Source organism: Canis lupus, chromosome 30 (genome assembly GCF_003254725.2).
Source record: "Canis lupus dingo isolate Sandy chromosome 30, ASM325472v2, whole genome shotgun sequence".
Classification (NCBI taxonomy): domain Eukaryota; kingdom Metazoa; phylum Chordata; class Mammalia; order Carnivora; family Canidae; genus Canis; species Canis lupus.
The window spans coordinates 36,801,587-36,825,095 of NC_064272.1; the positions used below are offsets into that span (position 1 = coordinate 36,801,587).

Below are 23,509 nucleotides of genomic sequence, written 5' to 3' on the forward strand. Positions count from 1 at the left end.
CTGCCCCACAGGGAATCTGCTTCTCCCTCTGACCCTTACCCCACTCATTCTCTCTCTCTCTTGCTTGTTCTCTCAAATAAATAAAATCTTAAAAAAAAATAAATAGAGTTGTTTTTTGTATATTGACTCTGCATTCTATGACCTTGTTAAACTTATTAATTTTAGTAGCTTTTTTTGTAGATTATTAGTTTTTTCTACACAAATATAATTAGGTCACCCACAAATAAAAACAGTATTCCCTCTTCCTTTCCAATCTTTATTTATTTATAATCTTTTTCTTGCCTTCCTGCATTGGCTAGAACTTTAAGTACAAAGCTTTTTTAATATAAGAAATGAGAGCTGATACCCTTATCTTGTATCCAAGCTTAGGGGAAAAGCATTTACTTTTTAACCATTCAGTATAATTTTCACTGTAGGTTTTTCAAGATGAGGAACTTCTATTCCTAGTATGTTGAGAGTTTTTACCATGAATAAGTAGGTGTTTGATTTTGTCACATGCTGCTTCTGCATCTACTAAGCTGATCAGTTTCTCTTTTTTTCTCTAATATGGTATAATACATTGATCTTTTATATATATATTAAACTAGTTTTGGATTCCTGTGATAAATCCTACTTGGTCATGATGTATAACCCTTCTAATATGCTACCAAATATGGTTTGCTAGTATCTCATTAAAAGGTATTGTATCTGTTATCATAAGGGTTATTTGTCTATAGTTTCTTTTCCTTTGGCTTTGATATTAGAGTAATATTAACCTCACAGAATGAGCTAGAAGTGTTTCTTTTCTATTTTCTGAAAGAGTTGTGAAGGATTAGTATTATTTCTTCTTTTAAATATTTGGTAGCATTTTTCCAATGAAGCTATCTGGACTCGGACTTGTCTATGTGGGAAGATTTTTGATTACTAGTTAAATGTCTGTATTTGTTATAGTTCTACCCAGATTTTGTGTTTCTTTGTAAGTAGGTTTGGTAAGTTTTGTCTTTCTGAGAATTTTTCTATTTCCTCTGATTTATGGGCACAAATTTGTTCATAGTTTTACTTCGTAACCTCCCAATCTGTATGGTTGGTTGTATTGTCCCTTCTTTGATTCTTGATTTACGTAATTTGTATCTTCTATTAATTTCTTAATCTTAAAAAAATAATAATTTCTTAATCTTGTGTCTTTTTTTTAAGTTGGCTAACATATTACTCAATTTAATTTCTCCCAGCTATATTGAGGTATGATTGAAAAATAAATGATAATATGTTTAAAGTGTACAACATGATGATTTGATATATGTATATTTTGTGAAAGAATTCCCACACTCAAGTTAACGAGTGAATTAAAATTCTCCTTCACTTTACAGGGTTACTTTGTGTGTGTGTATGTGAGAATGCTTAAGATCTATACTCTTCACTAAGTGGGAAATTGGGTAATTCATGTGAGACTTCTTTTCTGATAAAGAAATTTATTTCCCTTTAGGCTCTGCTTTAGCTGCTTCCCTTGTTTTTTAGTTTGTTGTGTTTTTATTTTCATTCAGTTAAAAATATTTTTTAAATTTTTCTTGTAATTTCTACTTTGATCCTTGGGTTACTCAGAAGCGGATTGTTTGATTTCCAAAAATTTGGGATTTCTCCATATTCTTTGAATTCATGTATTTTGGGGCTCTGTTATTAGACGTATACATACTTAAAATTGATACAAAGAAGAGATATACAATTCAGTGAAAATAACTGAGAATTTAATATTCTCTCAAAAAATGATTAAAACATTGAGACAAAGGTGTATAGAAGACTTAACTCTCTCAGCCACCTTGACCTAACTAATACAGAATCTCCAACTAAACTACAGATACAGATTTTTTTTCAAGCACCTACAAAACAATCTCCAAGATAGACCACATGCTGGGGCATAAAGCAAGTCTTAGGAAATTTTAAAAGACTGCATCCGTAGAAAGTATGTGCCTCATCACAACAGAATTAAATCAGATATCCACAGCAGGCCTGTTCTTTGTTGGGCTTGCTCTAGAAGTGGGAAATTCCTCAAGTCCGCGGTTCTCCTATAACAACCTGCTGCATGGGTACGCGTCCATCCTGGGCGCTTTACACGGCCTTTGTGGGACTTGGGGTGCATGGGGAACTGATGAAAACAAACAAAAAGGCCTAGCTATGGCCATTGCCCTAAGTAATAGTTTTGTCTCTGATGCAAAACTTGTTTTTGCCAGCGCCCATGAAACAGGAATAGGCTGTCTTGTTAGCTCATAAGTAAGGGAAATCTCAGACCCTGCAGAGTTCCTGACAGTTTCCTTTAGTTTTTTGTTTTTTGGTTTTTTTTCCTTTAGTTTTTAAACATATTTTTAACAGCTGCCTTGAAGTCTTTGTTAAATCTAATATCCAAGGACCCCCTGAGACCTTTTGTATTGACCGCACTTTTTACATTAGCCTCTGGGTATAGGTTACACTTTGTTTCTTTGCATGTCTCTTCATTTTTTTTTTGTTGATTATTGGATATTTTGTATAGCATATTGTAGCAACTGTGGGTTCTGACACCTCCTCTCCTCCCCCAGGGCTGTTATTTTGTTTGTGCAGCAGCTCACTTGAACTAAATCTTTGAGATCCATTTTCCCCACACTGTGTAACCAAAGATGTCTCTGCTTACCTTTTATTTTTTCTTTGTTTTTATTTTTAATCCTCGCTTTCTAGGGTTAACCCTTGTGTGTGTATCAATTCGTGTTTAGCCAAGTATCAGTCAGAAGTTGTGCTCAACCACCTCAAGCCAGTAAGCCTTCTACTCTCAGCTGATGGATCCTATGTTTTTTGGGGCATGCGTTCAAACTTGAGGCCATTTTTTAGTCAGCCTTAGCTTTTGCTTTCTGTGAGGCTCTCTCAGTTGTCCTGTGCATACATACATCGGTTCCAACAGCCAGGAATACGTGGGTCACCTGGACCTACTCTCGGCTCTGCCGCACATACTCATGGCTTTCCGTCTTCCTGGAGACTTATCATCTTCTTAGTGTTTTTTCACCTTCCCAAACTCCCCGTAAGTCCTGCTAGTCTGTAGTCCGGTTTGCTCCCAAAAATGATCACAGCCTCAGAGTAGCAAAGACATTGACCCTTCCTGTTCACTTGCCACCAAGATTACCACTCGAACATTACTCCCCATCAGATGAGCCCTGCTGACAGCAGCAAAGCCTCCAGCTTCCAGGGCCTGCACTGCCCTGGTTGAGTAAACAATCCAGCAGAGCTGGAGAGCATGGGACAGCCCTAGGCAAAAATGGCACATACTTGCTGTTTGCACCTAAATATGGTAATTTTCATGAATAAATGCTTCTTGGGTTGTTGTTTGGCCAGTTTCAACCTTTGACAGTTTTGTGCAGCTTTATAGTTGGTTTTTTTGTTTGTTTGTTTTTTGTTTTTTGTTTTTTTTTGGGGGGGGGGGAAGAGCATTTGTTGACATCCACAAACCATAATGCTAGAAGTCTAAGTCCCAATCTAGAAGTATCATTTGCCATTGATCCTGGTATAACTTAACCGCCTATTTGATTATCTGGGCTCATACCTGCCCAAGTAGAACATGGAACAGCAGAAAAAGAACCAACTTGGGGGAAGTGGGTATAAAATACTAGGACCAGAAAGGACATAGATTTTACCCATAGTTAACTAGGAATCATTTACAATGGTCTGGTATTATTTACACTTTTACTCTAGGTATAACTGATAAAATACAACTGCAAAGCAAATTTTTATATAACATAATAAATGTTACTTGTGTATACTTTGAGTCAGCTAGAAAGATTAAAATATTGTTGTACTTGATGAGATTCTAGTAACACTGGTCTTCATTGCAGTAACATTCTCCCTGAATTTTCTTCCACTTAGTAATTCAATAAATACACATTTATTGATTATCTAATGTATACACATGCACAATGAATGATGCCAACAGGAAGCAGATACAGATTTTGTCCTCAAGGAGCCTATAGGTTAGCATGATTAAGCGTGAACATGAAGAACAGAAGTGGGAAGTGCTGGATGCCATTAAAGACTTACAGATGCGTGCTCTAGAAGTTCCATAGGCTAATTGAAGTTTCCCTGCCTGACCAGTTCTTTCAGTTATCACCCTTTACTTCTGTCACCTGGTCCTTCCTGCTTACATACCCCTCCTGGTTGCCTTTACACTTACCTTCTTCTTTTTGTCACCTGTTCAAGCTAATTATGGTGATAACATGTACCTAGTGCTTCCACACGTACTTTTCCTACTGATATTCATGTGGTTCACATCAGCCTGGGACATGGGTGGGGAGTGTTTCCAGTTTATAGACAAGGAAACTGAGATCAGAGAAACTAAGTGACTTACCCAACTTCACATTATTAGGAAGTGGCAAAGTCAAGTTTTGAACACAAGGTCTTTGTACTTGAAATCCTGGGCTTTTTCCAGTATGCTGTACTGCCTCTCACATTACAAATTTCCTCTCCTCTCCAGCCAGCAGATAGTTGGGGAAAATTTAGCTTACTGAGTTCGGTCAGACTTGGAAGCAGTTTTTACTTAGTGTGTTTCTACACAGGCACAGAAATGAGGCAACAAAGCTAGACTGTTTGCAGGCTACTCCTTGAACTATTTCCCACTAAGGGTTTTTCTTTTTTAGTGACTTAGTTTTACAATAATCAGGGATTCATATTTCCAGTTGCTTCTTACACATTTCTCTGGTGGATGTTGGATCATTACTTTGGACATCGCATGTTCAGAATCAGGTTTGCTATCTCTCCCTCAGGCTCTAGCCTCTCTTAATGTTGCCGTACTCCGTGAATGATACCACCAACCACCTGTCCTCCCAAGCCAGAAACCTGAGAGTCCTTGAGTCCTTTCTAACCTTCACCCCAGCATCCAGTTTTGTCATTTGCATCCTCCCTCATGGGGTTGTTGTGTGAATAAACTGACACAGTATATGAAAAAGAACTCTGAACGCTGTGAAGGAGAAGTATTTTCTCTGATGCAGCACATCTCTTGAAGCATCAAAGATAAGAATAAGCCCTTACAGGCCATTCAGGTGTGACTTTCTTACAATAGTGACACTTGTACCAGTGGAGTGTGTGGACTTGTATCTTCTGGGACTGTGGCTGTGACTTCATAGTCTTACATTCTGATGGCACTCTGGACTCTTCAAAGTACTTTCTCATAAGGAGAGGAAAAGCGAGTAAGTGAGTTGCTGAAGGTGACACCGTTGATAAGTGGCACAGCAGGAGCAGAACTCCTTGTTGGCTAAACACAGAAACCTCTTAAACTAAAAACCAGAGTTGGTTTTAACACACCATCACTTACTGTCTGTGACCTAGGATGAGCGATTTAGCCCTATTTAAATGTCAGTCTCTACATACAGGACAGAAATAAAATGACGGTACTTTTCTCATAGGTTTGTAAGGATTCAGTGAGCCCATATCAAGAGCCAGAGTGCCACGTAGAAATGGTAGCTGTTGGATGACCCTTGCCTCTTCCCCACCTAAGTAGCCACGTTAGGTTGGTCTTCCTCTGTACTTTCCCTTAGAAAACTTACTCTATGTGGCTTAGTTATTTGACTGCCTCACTTTAGATTCCCTTACAGTTCACAGACCTTTCCTAGAGGTTGTTGACCTATGATTTCATTGAAAATTAGGTCCAGAATTTTCATGTTTTCCTCTCTGCCTCTCTTCTGATGATTTTCCCATTAAGGTTATGACACAACTCTGATGACCTTGTTTAGTTAAAAATTGTGAGACTATGTTTATACCTTCAGGCCCCAAGATGGAGATTTTTGGTCCAATGTTAGGAAAATCCAAAGTGTCCAACAACAGAATGGATTGCCTATGACTACAAGTACACAAGCTTCCAGGCTTCAATGAGTAAAGCTTTGACTTGCCACTGCTTCACCCGTCCCCTCAAGTTCCTGAAGTCTGCAAGCCATGGCAATATATATTATAGAGGACTGTTAACAAACAAACTACCTGATTATTGTGTTCTGGTTTGAGAATTTTTTATTCATGTTTCTATACTGTTGTAGTTAAATGAATTGAAAAAGATAGCAAATAAAATAGTAGTGAAGTGAGGAAGGCTATCAGACTTGCCTAGGAATTGCCGAATTATAGAGAGCAGAGTTTAATATTAGACTACAGGGATGGCTGGGTGGCTCAGCAGTTGAGTGTCTGCCTTGGGCTCAGGGCATGATCCTGGAGTCCCGGGATCGAGTCCCACATGGGGCTCCCTGCATGGAGCCTGCTTCTCCCTCTGCCTGTGTCTCTGTGTCTTTCATGAATAAATAAAATTTTTTTAAAAATTAGACTACAGTTACAAATATGGCTCTTGAGAGTCTCCTGCAGAGCTGAAGACCCCAGCTCTGCAGGAAGCTCATGGTGAGAGTAACTGAGTTCATCCTTATTACATATTATTCCATATTTGATACAGTAGCTAAAAGAACTGAGGTTTTTCCTTGGTGATGATATTTCTATGTGCAAAGTTTGACAGATGTTGCATGCTGTTTTCACAATTAAAGAAAATTACTTGGTCACTGCTATGTCCTTCTGTGAGATGTTTTATTCTTAGCCGTCACCTCCCTGTGCCTGGCCCACAACCATTATAGCGACCAGAAAGTCTGCTTGCTCTACAGTGATATGTCTTGAATAGTGCCCATTAGTTTTCAGTAGTTAACCCTGGCCTGCATGTTAGCCTTCAGTTTAATGGCCTTTTTTATGTTCATTCATTTTATTTTATTTCCCATCGTGGTTTTGTTTATTTCTTTTTTGTTTTTTGTTTTTTCTGTTCTCTTTTTTAAAACCGTCGTGGTTTGCCCTTCATATTCCCCAATGTTTGCACATGACAAGATGTTGCCATCCCAACATTACCTCCCACTTCACTGACCAGTGCCACTACTGACCATCTAGCACCAGCCACAACGGGACCACTACCTTCAGCTCCTCGGGATGTCGTGGCCTCCCTCGTCTCTACCCGCTTCATCAAATTGACATGGCGGACACCTGCATCGGATCCCCATGGAGACAACCTTACCTACTCTGTCTTCTACACCAAGGAGGGTATTGCTAGGTAAGTGTCCATATGTGTGGAGCCAGTTGGCTGCATCCTGGTCTATCTCAGGCCAGTTATACCCACTCTGGCTCTTTGTTGTGCAGAATCTGTACTTCAGATTTTCAGTCCAGAAAATATGATCACCACAATGCATATTTCTCAGTTGCAGGTCATTAAATTTTATCCCAATCAGACTGAAGTCCTGGTATTCTTTCCTGGCCCTCGGGAATGACATGGGAAAAGGACAGATAGAGCTATTTAGGTAGAAGAATTAAGATATAACTAAGGCTACTCTTTTTTTATAAGGTTCAGTCAGCACAACCTATAGGACATGGCTTAGAACATTCAGATTCTAGGGGCACCTGGGTGACTCAGTGGGTTAAGGGTCTGCCTTCGGCTTAGGTCATGATCCTGGGTCCTGGGATCAAGCCCCACATCAGACTCCCTGCTCAGTGGGCAGGCCGCTTCTCCCTCTCTCTCTGCCCTTCTACCAATTTGTGTGTTCTCTCTCAAATAAATAAAATCTTAAAAAAAAAAAAAAACAAACAAACATTGAGATTCTAGAAATTAAGGTAGACTTAATTTAGAGAAGTAATCTTAAATGAATATTTGCCTGCACCCTTATGTGGATGTGGGCTGCTGAGCCCCACAGGGGGTCCCCGTCCCCTTAATGACACAAGAGTCATTAGTAGCTAATTTTCTTAAAACTGCATTCTCATCAAGTTCCTCTCTATCTCCACCTCTTTCAGGCGTTCACATTGCTTCTTCATTGCTTATAGAAGATTGTCCAGAATCCCCAGGCCACTTTACTTATAGTCCAGCTTTTATTTTATCTGTCCAACCTTACTTGTCTCTCCTCCCAGTTTAACTCACTTTCTAAGGAAGCCAATCTAATTGCTGTCACTGTGCCACCTTTCTTCAAGTGTGTTCTCTTCAGTCATTTCCCCCTTTCCCACCTGAAGCTGGTCAGTTCGTCCTTGTGGTCCAGATTAAGCCCCATGAAGCCCTCAAGCATTTTGCTTTACCTTTTTCAGCATTTACAGCCTTTCCCTTATATGCGTTTGTGGCACTAATATTGGCACTTAATTATGATAACACATGATCTTATACTGCAATAAGTCGTACTCTTCTGCTACTTTATGTGTATTGTGTTGTTTTCCCAACCCAATTATAAAACTTTTGGGAGGAACTATGCCATGTGCTATGTATTCTTAGCATTGCCAAGCAGATTTCTTCATTTACACCAAAACAAGAAAGCTAAAATTTTCTGTTTTGGTTAGGGCTCTCACTCATGAAGTAAATCTTGCGTCTCTACCAGGGAGCTTACATCTGATACATTTTTTTTTAAGATTTTATTTATTTATTCATGAGAGACACCGAGAGAGAGGCAGAGACACAGGCAGAGAGAGAGAGGCAGGCTCCATGCAGGGAGCACCACGTGGGACTCGATCCCGGGACCCCAGGATCACGCCCCGGGCCTAAGGCAGATGCTCAACCCTTAAGGCACCCAGGCATCCCTACATTTGTATTTAATAACTAGACTGTCAAGTTCCACACATATAGAAACCTTCATCAAAACCACTTGATTTAACACTCTTTAGAAGTGTATGTGACCTCATTTGAGCCAGATAGATGGAGCTACTCATAGAATAATGTTTTTCTGAACATTGTACAAGATGTTTTGGGAATTATAAACAGTTCTAGACACAAAAAGGCAAGACATTACTACCAGGTGGCATCTGTGTTAAAATGTCTCCAGTAGTCTTTCATATCTCATTGCTAATTTCATAGTGTTTCACAAAAGGAAAAGACATTCAGTAATTCCTCAGAATAACAAACCTCTTTTCACTATGGGTCCTTTGTCCTTGCTGTTTCTTCTACCAGAAATGCATTTCCCTCACAAACAGGTGTTTCTGGGTTCTTATCTGTCACCTTCAAATGATGCCTCCCTAGGCCTTCCATGAATACCCACCCAACTTGGCCCCCTTCACCCTTGTCACACAGTGTGTTCTGGAGCCAGTTTGTTCCCAAGCTAGTTTTTAAATTTTCAGGAAATTTTGCAGACCTGATGACCACTTGATAGCTCAAAACGGGGCATGGCATGAGTATTTATTGTGATAAGGGCTACAAACCGGAGCTGGTTATTAAACATTTACCAGGACACCACTGCTGTCATATGCTGTTTTGGTTTTTTTGCTTTTGTTTTGTTTTCAGAACACTTAACACTCTGAAGTCTCTTTTTATTAACCTATTTCTTATGTCTGCCTTATTCAACAGAGTATCACCAGCATCTGGAATAGGGCCTGACATACAATAGCACTAAATAATCACTTGTTAAGTGAATAAATTCATTTCAATCAATGGAGAAATAATAGCTTATTCAAGAAATCATGTTGAGATAATTAGCTCCATTTAGTGGAAAGAATGGAAGTTATATCTCTGTCTTATATCATGTATAACAATAAATTATAGACAGATTAATAGATTTTAAAGCTCATAAATATATCAGGAGAAAATATAGAAACAACTTATCATTTGAGTATAAAAGGCCTTTTAATGAAAGACAGGAAATCCAGAAGCCACAACAGGAGACATCGACAAATTTTTTTATATAACACTGTAAAATTCCATGTGATAAAACATCATAAATAAAATCAAAACATCAAGTGGTGAGCTGGGAAAAAATATGTAACATTTATAAAACATTGTATTGTTACCCAATCTATATAAAGAGCTCCTATAAATCCTGAGAAAAAGACAAATATCACAAGAGGCAAATGGTACAAGTAGATGATTAGCAGAAGTTAAGGGAAGGCTCATTAAGGTTAAAAATGTTTTTGGTATTGATCACAGTCTGGGAAATACAAAATAATACAAAAAGTGAAACTTTTTTACTTAAAAGGCTGGCAAAAATTTTAAGTTGATAATATCTAGTGTTAAGCAAGTTTAAATGCTGGGAAGAAATCCTCTCTAGGCTTTGGAGTAGTCTTTGGAGAAAGTGATTTAGCCGAATTTTTAAAAATCTTTTCAATGCACATCAATTCAACAATTACGTTTCCAGATGTTCTGTAGATAACAGATATACATATGCATAGGGCACCCATAAAAATGTTTATTGTAACATTATTTGTAAGAATGAAAAAAAAAAGTAAACACCCACTGATGGACGAATGGGCACATAATTAACATCTGTATATTAAGTGTGATACATGAATTTTTTAATGACATCTATATATTTTTTATAAGGATTTTGTTTATTCATGAGAGGCACACAGAGAGAGGCAGAGACACAGGCAGAGGGAGAAGCAGACTCCCTCTGGGGAGCCCGATGTGGGACTCAAACCAAGGACCCCAGGATCATGCCCTGAACCAAAGGTAGATGCTCAACTGCTGAGCCACCCAGGTCTCCCAACATATCTGTATATTTTGATGTGCGTGTAAATACCTAAAGCAATGATTCTCAGCTAGGGACAGTTTGCCCCCATCCCTCAGCAGACATTTGGCAATGTCTGGTGACATTTTTGGTTATTAAAACTCAGATGAGAGAGGATGCTTACTGGCATCCAATGAGTAGAAACCACAGATGCTGATAAATGTCCTGCAGTGTACAGGACAGCCCTTTACAACAAAGAATTATCCCACCCAAGAGCTCAATACCACTAAAGTTTAGAAACCTGACATGAAGCTATCTGGTAGGATATAGGTCAGTATGTGCCACAATTAGATGTCAGGGAAGGACAGGTTTTGAAGAGAGAGAAAAACTGGGATTTTTTGGATTTTTTAAAACTATATATACTTTTGTTTTTAATGAGAATCTGTCACTTCAATGTAAAATTAAATTGTCAGGCGGGAAGACAAGGCAAGTATATATAAAGAAAGAAGAGATGCAAGGAGGATCCAATTTAATATGTGTGTCTGGTGTTTGATGGATGGGAAAGTAAGAAAGCTAGTTTAACTGGCCCAGAGTTTTGGTCGGAATTAGTAAGAGATTATAATAAAGTGGCAGTTTGGAGCCAAATCTCATAACGCCAGTAAGAATTTGGACATAATCACTTGAGAAGGGACCATTTTAGACTCCTGAGCAAGTGTGCACTGTGATTTTATTAAATAGCTTTTCTTAGTTTATGAGCACTACATAAAGAGAAGAGGAGGAGAAATGAAGTCAGGGAGACAAATCTAGTTAATCTGGACATGTGGTAGGTATGGCCCGGACAAAGGCAAAAATAGTGATTTGGAATGGACAGAATAAATCTGGGGAATATTTCAAAGGAAGTTTCTTGGAGACTGTCATGTTTTTGTCATTTCATTTGTGAATGAAGTTTGTGATTTCTGAATACAGACCATGAAGTAGAAAGAACATGAAGTCAGAAGACTAGATCCTGCTTCCTTGTTTTGTAAACAGAACTTTTATTTAACCTTTATAAGCTTAAGTTTTCTCATAAAAAAAAAAAAAAATGAGGATGGGAACTTTTCTTCACAGACCAAAGAATTCAGTGTGAGGTTGGAATCCGCTGCCTGCATTTACAAAAAATCCTACTACCTGATTTGAAAAATCAACCACCAGGTGGCACTCTGTGACTGGGTCATGAGGTCTAATTCTCTTGGGTGCCAGAGATTTCAAATGGGCCTTCCTCTGCCTTTTCAAATATGAAATGTTTGCCCCCCTTTTTTTCTCCAGTTCCTTTAGTGTAAATGGGAGTACTTTTCTGATATTAGCCACTAAGTGGAAGATGCAGAGTAAGTTATTCCAGAAGTTAATAACATTTTAGAGATAGATGAAGCCTTAGGTATCTTAGTTGAGCCCAGGAGTCAGCAAACTACGGACCCTGCACCAAATCAGACGTTATTTTTATGACCCACGAGCTAAGAATATTTTTTATATTTTCAAATGGTTACCTTTTAATAGGTCATATAAGTAACTACTTAATATTCTCCATTTTGTCTCTTAGCTGGTAAATATTTACTGTCTGGCTCAGAAGCAGACTATACTCAGTGCGTAGACTGAGTATAGTGACTTGCCCACAGTCCCCTAGCAAGGTGTAGTAGCTTGCTAGAACTAGAATTGGAACTCTTTTTTAAAAAAAATATTTTATTTATTTATTCATGAGAGACAGAGAGAGAGAGAGAGAGAGGCAGAGACACAGGCAGAGGGAGAAGCAGGCTCCATGCAGGGAGCCCGACGCGGGACTCGATCCCGGGTCTCCAGGATCAGGCCCTGGGCCAAAGGTGGCACTAAACTGCTGAACCACCGGGCTGCCCTAGAATTGGAACTCTTAATGCCTAGCCTAGCACTATCTTAATATAAAATGTACCTTTTTCTTTCTCCTTTGACTCTTAGCTGACACATTCTAACCGAAGTTCCATTGTAACCTCACACATTTACGTGACTTGTACTTTATAACTCACCCTGGATCTTGTCCTGAAGTCAAAAGTTTTTTTTCTAGACAGGCACTTGGTTCTGGGACCTTGGACCAATCTAGAGATAAAGCTTTTGCAGGTCCTGGGTATTTGTTTCATCTTAAGGAATCATACCTATTACTGATTTTCTTTTTTTTTTTTTTACTTGTGCTTCTATAGAAATTTGTTCTATGTTTTTAGTTCCCTTCACTCATTTCTCCTGTTTTTTTTTTCCTTTCACATAGGAATGAAAAAAGATATACATGATATTACTACACAGAGTTTATATAGAGAAGGCAAATTTCCATTCATGCATTCTGCACACATATCTGTGATGCTGCTTCCACGTATGAGCATTCTGCTAAGTTCTTCTGTAATATGGGAACATGAATGAGACACTCACTTCAATTTAAAGTAAAATAGTGCCCCCCAACTATCTTTCTCAAGATAATTTCAATTTTTTGTATACAGTCAGACTTTTTGTTTAAACTGTTATGTACAGAGTGAGCAAAACAGACCTAATCTGTGCTCTCACATGGAGCTTGTAGTTCGGTGAAGTGTAAAATACCACTTTTCCTTTTAGACAGCAATCATTTATGGTCAGAGCAACTGTCAGAAACTTCAGAGTGTAAGAAATCAGCTGAAACCCTGCTTTTAAGTCTTGTGCTTTAGAGGGTTAGCTGAAGAGAAAATACCTGTCGAGACCTTAAGTATCTTTCAGCAATAACTTTTGTTGCCATAGTACCGTTGTCCAATGGACCTGATTATATATAGACAAGCACTGTCTGTGAATATGATGTGAGTCCTGTTTATTTTAAATTAAAATAAGGTAGTTTTTAAAACTATAGAAAACCACTGAAAAACACTTAAATCTCTGATATGTAAATGTTCACATATAATCAGCCAAATTGGCGTATGGCCATGTAAAATGAAACAGATTTAATCAGTGATTTCAGGGAAAATTGCCAGTATCTTAGAGTAAGTATTTTATTTCAACAGATTATGTAATTTCAAGTAATTTTGTCCACAGTACTTTGGGGCCTTTTTATTACTCTGTCAGGATAAGATCTCTCCTTACATGATGGGCAATCCTTAAAGACCAACTTTTTGTCTAAAACAAATGAATTCTTCCACAATATTTGTCGAAAACTCTTGTGTAATATAAACTAGTTTTTATTATAGTGCGTAGACTGAGTATAATTATGGACCCAAGTGTGAACACACAGAGCCCCAGGGTAGAGCCTGGAAACTATCGCTTTTAAAGAAGCCAGAATACTGCCTCTGTGTTTTTAGTTCATGACACTAGACTGCTAGATTCATTTGTCCTGTTTGTCATAAAATTTGTCAAACATTTCAAGTCAGTTTAGAAATCACTCTAAAAGAGTATTTGTTTTAACAAATAAATCATAAAAATTAATATCAGGATTCGCTTATTTTATAGATTGGGTTACTTCAGGATTCATTTAAATTTTTAATGTTCCCAACTTTAAAGGTGATCATCTCTAGCTTTCTTTTTATTGAGTCTTTTATTCAAAATACACAGAATTCTTTGATATTTTCTTGCAAATTTGGTCCTACCTGTAATCACCTTGTGTTTGTCTCCCTGAAAATCACTCCTTAAAACTCAGTGATTCCTAAAGCCTACAAAATTGATGGCCAGCTGCCCTGTTTGAAATGGCAGTGAGAAGACCCTTGTCTGTGCCTTCTCTGAAAGGAAGTTATGGTTATGACCAGAGAGTCAGTGATGTTTAAGCAAAAAACGTCAGCAAATTATCAGCCATGTGGGACATTGCTCTTTACCACTCACCATATTCTAATGTTCAACCCCCACAGGTTTGCTTTTTGAAGAGTTTACTTGATTTAAATGAAGATTTTGATGTGGTATTTATTATATCTATAGAAATTTCCATGAAAATGAAACTGCACATTCTGGAGGGATTCCTAATTCACGCTGTTTCTTTCCACACCCCTCTTTGTCCAAAGGGAACGTGTTGAGAACACTAGTCGGCCAGGAGAAATGCAGGTAACCATTCAAAACCTAATGCCAGCGACTGTGTACGTCTTTAGAGTTGTGGCTCAGAATAAACATGGCTCCGGAGAGAGTTCAGCCCCACTCCGCGTCGAAACACAGCCTGAGGGTAAGTCTTCCACCTGCCTGTCGGCCCTGCCTGTAGGTAGACTGTAGGAAGGTCTACCTTCTATGTAGCCGTGTACACCACAGCGTACAGAAGGTACCAGGTCCCTGCCATCAAGGACCTTATGAATTATCGAGGGGAGATAGAATTAGTTCACATCAAACAGTAGCAAATAGTGGAAGGCAATATGACTCTGCTGATACACACTCAAATTTTCCTCATTCTTTAAGCCCTAGCTCAGATGCCTTCTATCCGCTTTCCTCTGATCCTATCTATCTAATATTGTACCTCGGTAATTCTAAGGAAAGTAGGCAGCACAATCATTTCAAGGAGTTTGATTAGAAGAAAGAGATTAAATTAGAATGTAGATGAAAGGGGAACGTGATTCTCTTGAGGTTTTTTAAGGATAGAAAGTGGCTATAATATGTTTTGGCAAAAGACAAGTTAATGGAAAGATTTGTACTTCATCTGGAGGTATTCAGCCTGTGGCAGGAGGGGAGGTATAAATATTGGAGTCAACCCTCAGAAAATATTTTACATACTTAGCTGAACAAACTAACTTAAAATTTTTTCCATTCATTATGCCACTATGCAGGTGAAGTGAAAGAATTTCTAAGTGCCTTTTTGGGATCATATTTGCTTGTGTTTATCCAATGAATATTTTGAAAGTGATTTCAAGAGAATTGGAGGATTGTTTTATTTTCCTTCCCCTTTAATAACTTAGGGGAAAGTTTTCTGTAGCTCCCGAAGTGTGACAAATCCCACCTGTCAGGCTGCACAAAATAATGCTCTTAACATTAAGTGAATAACATGATTCATGACTAAATTAAGCAAACAACTGTCAGAATAAGCACATTCAGGTTTCTCTACTCTAGTAGCGAAACTGTCGAGCTGTTGTTTAAGAAAGCTGGTTCGTTTTACGATTTGCTCGTTTTTTTCCTGTTCCTAAACCTAGTGGATTCTGTTACAGAAACACTGGCACCAGAGAAATTGTTTTCAAATATAGACTGTCTACCAAAGTGTAGGTATAGGCAACCTCCGGAATTTCTGTATAAATTGGGACTGGAACTTGTTAGACAAAAAGAATGTAGCAAAAAGGTATGGGAGCTGTTGTAGGAGTGAGAGCTGGACAGTCAGCCCATAACCAGCCATCAAGTCTTCCAGTCACATACGTCCCACAGAGGGTGTCATAATAATCTCCTACCTGGTCTTCTTGAGTCCACGTGTTAGAATCAGAAAGTGTGCAACTCCTGGCCCCACCACTCACTAATTTCCCATCATAGGGGAACGGTTGGTTCTTAGCCTCTCAGCCTCATCTGTAAATAGGGATGATAAAAGCATCCCTCTCATGTGAGTTAGTGCAAAGATTAAATAAGATGGAATTTAAATACACATAAAGCACTTTAAGCTGGACTGATTATAAGCATTCAATAAATCATAGCTGATTTAAAAGTATTGTTTTTCTTCTATGCATATGTTCACATGTCCTTTCTGAACAGAGATCTGATCATGTCATGTCACATTCCTGCTCATAATTTTTCAGTAATTACCTAATACCTACAAGAGAAAATGCAGACTGCACAGCAGCACGTTAGAAGCTCTTCAACCTGAACCATGTTACACTGTCTTCTCATACATCCTCCCCATTAACTGGAATGATTTTTCCCTTGGTATCTGAGGAAGCTGCTTCTTCTTGCTTCCCAGTCCTTCCCTTGCCTGCACACCCCCCCTTCCAGATTACAGTCGTGTATTCTTTTTTCTGTTTTCATTACAATCATTATGAGACCTGATGGCACTTGTGACATTTGCAACTCTTTGTATGTCTGACTTCCCTCTAGACTGGGAATTCTTTGTGGGCAGGGACTCTGTCCATCACGGTATCCCCAGTGCCTAGCAAAAGATGGCTCTCTCTTTTTTACTGTTTTCTGCTTTAATTCCACTATAACTAACATACAATGTTATATTAGTTTCAGGTGCACAAGAGAGCAATTCAACAATTTTATACTTTCTTTACTCATGCTCATCATATGTGTACTCTTTAATCCCCAGAGGGCTCTCTTCCTGTGATGGCAGCTTTTACGTGCTGCGGTCCTGCAGAAAAACTCAGATTTTATAAACCACAAGAAAAATTCTGCAATGTTTATTTTTTCCTTTGAATATATTTGAGATACCTCACAGAGACTTTTTAGTTATAATTTGAGTCATATAAAGGGAAATGTATTTAATTATATATTATCCTAGAAACACTTCAATCAAATCAATTGTTTTACTTAGTTTTTATTGTTTTTAAAGACATGGCCAATATGACGTTATTGCTGAGAATGGTTATTGAGGAGTGCCGTAAATTTCATTCATATCTTGCTGTCCCAAAATTTTCTTTCTAGTTCAGCTCCCTGGCCCAGCACCAAACATCCGAGCATATGCAGCTTCACCTACTTCCATCACTGTCACCTGGGAGACCCCATTGTCTGGCAATGGGGAAATTCAGAATTACAAATTGTACTATATGGAAAAAGGGACTGATAAAGAACAGGTATAAGATGAAGCCTTTTTTTTAAAAAAAATATTTATTTATTTTAGAGAGAGACAAAGAGAGAGCATGAGTGGGAGGGGCAGAGGAAGAGGGAGAGAGAAAATCTTAAGTAGGCTCCATCCCAGAACCCTGACATCATGACCTGGGCTGAAACCAAGGGTCAGATGCTTAACCAACTGTGCCACCTAGGCACTCCAAAGCCATTTTTCAATCCATTGATTGGAATAGTAGAGTTGAAATATATTTCCAAAACTCAATACTTGCTTGTCTAGATATCTCAGAATAAAAAAGATATATAGAAGAAATGAAGAGTCAACAGACTGTATTTCTTTGTACCAAGTTTTATTCTGCAGTTTTTATCAGGAAGTGTCACTAAACATCAAGTAGTATTTCTCAGTAAATTACCAGTGTTTGTGGTTAATCTGCTTTGATTGTTAAGTAGCGTTTTGTAAAAGGGATGGAAGTCTGCATTGTATGAAATGCAGAACTTGTAGAGTTAATTCTTTATTTTGAAGCATTTCTTTTGGCTTGAGTTGTATATGTGTAAATTGTTTTATTTTATCAAGGATGTTGATGTTTCAAGTCACTCCCATACCATTAATGGGTTGAAAAAATACACAGAGTATAGTTTCCGAGTGGTGGCTTACAACAAACATGGCCCTGGAGTCTCCACACAAGATGTTGCTGTTCGAACGTTGTCAGATGGTGAGTCTTTCTTCCTTTGAAACACATATACCATACTTGGGGGTCCTGGTAAGGTCATGGGCTTTGATATCAAGAAGATTCAGTTCAAATCCCAGTTCTACCCCTTTTCTGGACCTTAGTAAATTAACAGTTTGAGCTTGCTTCTTTATGCACAAAATGCAGATAATACCAACTTCACTGGGTTTAAAAGATTTGCTGAGAGAGCATAGAACATGGAGTGCCTGGTACTGAATAGTTGCTTATGTTTTTTGTTTTTTGTTTTTTTAGTAGGGGCTTTTGTATAAGTAAATGTTGTTGCTTGTTCATGACACAAACCATTCCAGGGCTGATGGAAGGCTGGCTTTACTTCCACTTAGCAATCATATTTGTATGCCAAATAGCTCTTTTTAATTCCTCAGTATTTTGTGAGTTTCATTTCTTACCTGTGACTGAATTTTTAAGCTAAGTTATATTCATGGAACCATGACCTAGAGCAGTATTTTTCAAACCATAGTTTGCCAAGGGGATTGAATAGGTTGAGATCAGCATTTTTTTTATTTTTATTTTTGTTTTTTTACTACTTTTTATTTAAATTTAATTAATTAACATACAGTGTATTATTAGTTCAGAGGTAGAGTTCAGTGATTCATCAGTCTTCTGTAACACCCAGTGCTCATTACATCTCATGCCCTCCATCACCCAGTTAGTTACTCCATCCTCCCACCCATCTCCCCTCCAGCAACCCTCAGTTTGTTTCCTATAATTAAGAGTCTCTTATGGTTTGTCTCCCTCTCTGATTTCAGCTTGTTTTATTTTTCCTCCCTTCCTCTATGCTCCTGTGTTTTGTTTCTTAAATTCCACATATGAGTGAAATCATATGCTGATAGTCTTTCTCTGACATATTTTGCTTAGCATAATACCTTATAGTTCCATCCACATCATTGCAAATGGCAAGATTTCTTTTTTTTTTTTGATGGCTAAGTACTCTTCCATTTTATATATATATATATATATATATATATATATATATATATATATATATACACACACACACACACACATATTTATATATGTATATAAATATATACACACACCACATCTTCTTTATCCATTTGTCTGATGGTGGACATCTGGGCTTTTTCCATAGTTTGGCTATTGTGGACATTGCTGCTATAAACATTGGGGTGCAGATGCCCCTTCAGGTCACTACATTTGTATCTTTAGGACCAGCATTTTTTAAAAAATATTTTTACAATAGAACAGAAAATAATGGTGTTTACTGCAGTTAATAAGTATATGTATTTTCTGAAAGTTGTAATATTTTTTAAGAATTCAGATCTGTTTATTTATAGAATTTTCCTCAATTTGGATATGTCTAAAGGGAAAATCTATTAAAAAATAAATAAACTGGCCTGACTTCTCAAAAAATATTAGTCTCATGAAAGAAAACTGGTGGTGCGGGGAGGGGAGCAATTAAAAAAGTAAAAGGACTATTCAGAGAAAATATGGGAGAGTGTACCATTCTAGAATCTAGGTTAAAAAAGAGTAAAGACATAAAAAAAGAAATAAAACGTGTATTATCTTTGGCTTATGGATCTGGGAGTAAAATCAGCTGTAAAGGAAGTATTGGGACAATTACATAGTGCTAGGTAGATATACTGTTAGGCAGTTTTAAATATTAAATATTAGATATGTTACATAATTTTTAAAAGTTTTTTTGACATTTAAGAAAATCTTAATTCCAGTATAGTTACCATATCTTTAGCTTGCTTAGGGTTGTATGGACATTTTAACAATATTTGTTCTTCCAGTCTATGAGCATAGAATGTCTTCTCCATTTGTTTGTGTCATCTTCAGTTTGTCTCATCAGTGTTTTATAGTTTTCAGAATATAGGTCTTATATTTCCTGGGATAAGTTTATTCCTAGATATTTTATTGTTTTGCTATAATTGTAAATGGGATTGTTCTCTTAATTTATCTTTCTGCTACTTCATTACTAGTGTATAGAAATGCAACTGATTTCTAGATAATATTTTGTGTTAAGATTAAATTTTATGAATGTGATTGTTTTATAGTTTTGTTGGAATGTGCCTTTTTCTTAGGTCATATGTACTATATAGTATTTAGGAGTGAAGTATGGTGATAACAAACTATAGTTTGGTCAGCCAACTGCATAAGCCATTTATTTGGTCAAGACTTTTCAGAAAAGTTGAGGGAAAAATGATTAATGTAGAATTTTAAATCTACACATGAACCAGTTTTAATTGTACTCAATGGGTTTGCATACTGACTACAGTGGCTGTCATGGGATGACGTGACACATGACTGTGTCTTAGCATGGTGGTTAAGGGCAGCTCTGTAGGGTAAGACAAATCTTGGTTCCTGCATTAGCTGAAACAAAAGCTCAGTCAGGTTCACTGCCCTGAACCTCTTCAATAGTTTCCTCACCTATAAGATGAGAATAATTACAGAAAGTCTTTCATGATGTGGGGTGTGTGTGTGTGTGTGTGTGTGTGTGTGTACATGTTATTCCTATGTGGAATATAGGAAACAGGACAGAGGATCATAGGAGAAGGGGGAAAAACTGAATAGGAAGTCAGAGAAGGAGAAAAACCATGAGGTACTCCTAACCATAGGAAACAAACTGCGGGTTGCTGGCAGGGAGGTGGGTAGAGGAGGGGGGTAACTGAGTGATGAGCATCAAGGAGGGCACGTGATGTGATGACCATGTGGTGTAATATGCAACTGATGAATTACTGAACTCTACATCTGAAACTAATAATGTACTATATGTTGGCTAATTGAATTTAAATTAAAAAATATAAGTGAACTAAAAAAAAATTTTTAAAGGAGTGAAACACCCATGGAATTGTTGTAAGGATTGGATACCTGCCATATAGGAGCATGCAGCAAATCTTAGCTATGATGATGAAGAAGATGGAGAAACCAGCAACAGCCTATGTTGGCTGCCTCTGCACCTAAGTCAGAGGTTCTTAACAAGGAGATTATTGGAACCATTCATAGGTTTTTATCAAAACACGATTGTTTTAAGTCCTACTCCAGATCCTCTGTGCCTGAATCTCAGGATTCAGGCCTAATGAACTTTGTTAGCACAAGATGCAACATTGAACAAGATATAGTCTCTGTCCTCCAGAAGCATATAGCACAGTGGGCACTTAGTCATATATCTGAGCACCAAATGTGAGAGAAAGGGAGAGAGAAGTTTCCATGGGTGGATTAGGAGAAAAGAGTTAAAGCCAACATTTTGTGAGTAGAGAGGAAATTAATCAGATTTACTTAAATTCATTTTGCTTACTATAGTTACTACAAAGAGGTGTGTAGATCATAAAATTTGAGATAGCTCTGTCTTGTGTTCTCATATGTGAAAAACTAAATTTATGCAGCTATTTAACCAATAATCCCAACTTCTCATATCGAAATGAGTGTTCCCTGCTATAAAAGTTGCCTTGGGAAGTCAGATGGTCCCTTTACTGAACCTGTCATTGTAAATACCTCTTTATTCTACTTGGAAATTGCCTTCAAAATCAGTTTAGGAACCCCACAAGAATTCAGAGCTCACTGATTTATGTACCTCGTATTTTGTACTCATAACAGTGTTATCCAGTACACTTACTTGCCGTATACATTAGGTTTGTTTCTGGAAAATTTGTGGCTCCTCCCCAAGATAAAGATATGCCATCAAAAGAATACATCGAAGGTTCAGAATGTATCTGGGGTCTAGAGAAGTTTAGAGTCACTGTCCTATCCTTGAATGAAGTATCTGACTTCCCAAAGGTGCAATCTGACTTGGGTGTGGGTACCTTTATAAGAATGTGTCTCATTTTTTTTAAGTGAACCAAATATGGCCACACCTTATCCACATACTGCTATCAACATGAGAGCACTGGCTGCTAGGTTTAGACCTTTGGGTTGCATAATTAGTGTCCGAGATGTGCACTTGTGTGAAGTCTGGCTAGGAATATCACATGATGGGACGATATGTGGGTGATTTTTAAAAAATTCTTTTTTTTTCCTTTTTTGCCTGTCCAGTACCTGGTGCTGCTCCTCAGAATCTGTCCCTAGAAGTAAGAAATTCAAAGGTAAGCTTTATATTGCTATTCATTTTTACTGGCATACTAGTAAGCCTCAGAAGGGTGTATAGAAAGGGAGATTCTATATCAAAAGAATGATAATCAAGCAGAGAAATAAGGTGTCATAGATATTATACCTGCCAGTAAAGCTGGAGTTAGAAACCGACTCCGGGGTTTTCTGTGTAGCTTTACTGCGTTTCTGTGATCCCAGAATTACTCTAGTTTCTGCAGATACATTGTGGTTTTACAAATCATGACATTGTAGATCTTAGCAGTTCAGAACATTGGGGATAAGGTAGAAAGAAGTAAGTTGTTTATGATACCATAGCCCCTTAGTGCTGTGAGATGAGCCCACTGTGAAGCAAAGGTAGATCCATCAGCTGTTGCATAGGCTCAAACTCCCTCCTAGCCAAGTTCACTGTACACTGTACACTGTACGCTGAAGGCAGGTGTGCCTCTCAAAGGCCCAGAGCCCCTTCTGGGCTACATTGACAACTGAGACACTCAGTCCTTTCAAATAGTACCATGGGACTCCTTTTCCTTTAATTAAAAACCAGCTGTTAATTAATGATTCCCTTCTTGAAGAGTTTTAGGCAGAAGTTGTCTAATTTCAGCCATTCCACAATGGAGATAGAGGAGATCCTTACACCTGACCATAGTGTACTTTCCTAATCCGTGCTGCCTCTGACCTATATTTTTCCTCATGAAAGCTTTTCTGAAACTTTTACCTAATGTCTAAATACCCAGGAAAATAAGGGCCCAGTGCATGTCGCCTACAAATACAATCTTCCCATTTGATCATTGAGGATTTTAAAATTAAAAAGTAATTTTGAGTGATCCTGCTGCCTTTATGTCAGGGACTTCCGGATAACAATTTATAAAAACAGGACCAAGCTTTTGGTATATTCAGTCTTTTCCCTATAATCTTGTCTTCCCCAGAGTATTGTGATTCACTGGCAGCCACCTCCTCCAGCCACACAAAATGGTCAGATTATTGGCTACAAGATTCGCTACCGAAAGGCCTCCCGAAAGAGTGATGTCACTGAGACCTTGGTACCTGGGACACAGCTGTCTCAACTGATTGAAGGTAAGCTGTGGGTGTGAAAGGTAGGAGGTGGGATCTTTCTCAGACATTGAGTTACACTAGTCTAATGACTACTCTGAACTGTTGACTTAAAGTAAAAACAGTTCAAAAGAACTTCTAGTGGTTCAGTTATTCTGACTTGATAAAAGTTAATGGAACACAATCTTACAGATTCTCTCATCTCTGAGTGTTGAGATTGGGTTTGAGTTTTCTTTCTTTACTGTGTTTTCCTGTATTCTCCACATTTTCCTTTTTGAATATATATATATACAGATCTTCCTCAACATAGATGGGGTTATGTCCCAATAAATCCATCAAAATTTGGAAATCTCCTAGCTCAAAAATACACTCAACACGTATCAGAGCTTAGCCTAGCCTACCTTAAACATGCCCAGAACATTTTTATCAGCCTACAGTTGGGCAAAACCATCTAACACAAAGCCTATTTTATAACAGGTTATTGGACATCTCATGTATTTTATTGAATACTGTACTGAGAGTGAAAACCAGAATGTTCTAAGTGTATAAGGAGTTTACCCTCATGATCCCAAG

At 37.9% G+C, this 23,509-nt stretch overlaps 1 protein-coding gene across 6 annotated transcripts in view; it reads left to right on the plus strand.

The window, feature by feature from the left end:
• The window catches only part of NEO1 (neogenin 1), a 235,935-nt gene that overhangs the window by 171,130 nt on the left and 41,296 nt on the right, over positions 1 to 23,509 (plus strand). For 3 of the 6 annotated variants that reach the window (XM_025472233.3, XM_025472235.3, XM_025472232.3), the window contains exons 8-13: positions 6,832 to 7,051; positions 14,414 to 14,568; positions 16,950 to 17,098; positions 17,665 to 17,803; positions 21,833 to 21,882; positions 22,813 to 22,960. In XM_025472233.3, the coding sequence (XP_025328018.1) occupies positions 6,832 to 7,051; positions 14,414 to 14,568; positions 16,950 to 17,098; positions 17,665 to 17,803; positions 21,833 to 21,882; positions 22,813 to 22,960 (861 nt within the window). The remainder of the gene's footprint in view (positions 1 to 6,831; positions 7,052 to 14,413; positions 14,569 to 16,949; positions 17,099 to 17,664; positions 17,804 to 21,832; positions 21,883 to 22,812; positions 22,961 to 23,509) is intronic. The other 3 variants (XM_025472234.3, XM_025472237.3, XM_025472236.3) reach the window with 1 other exon arrangement.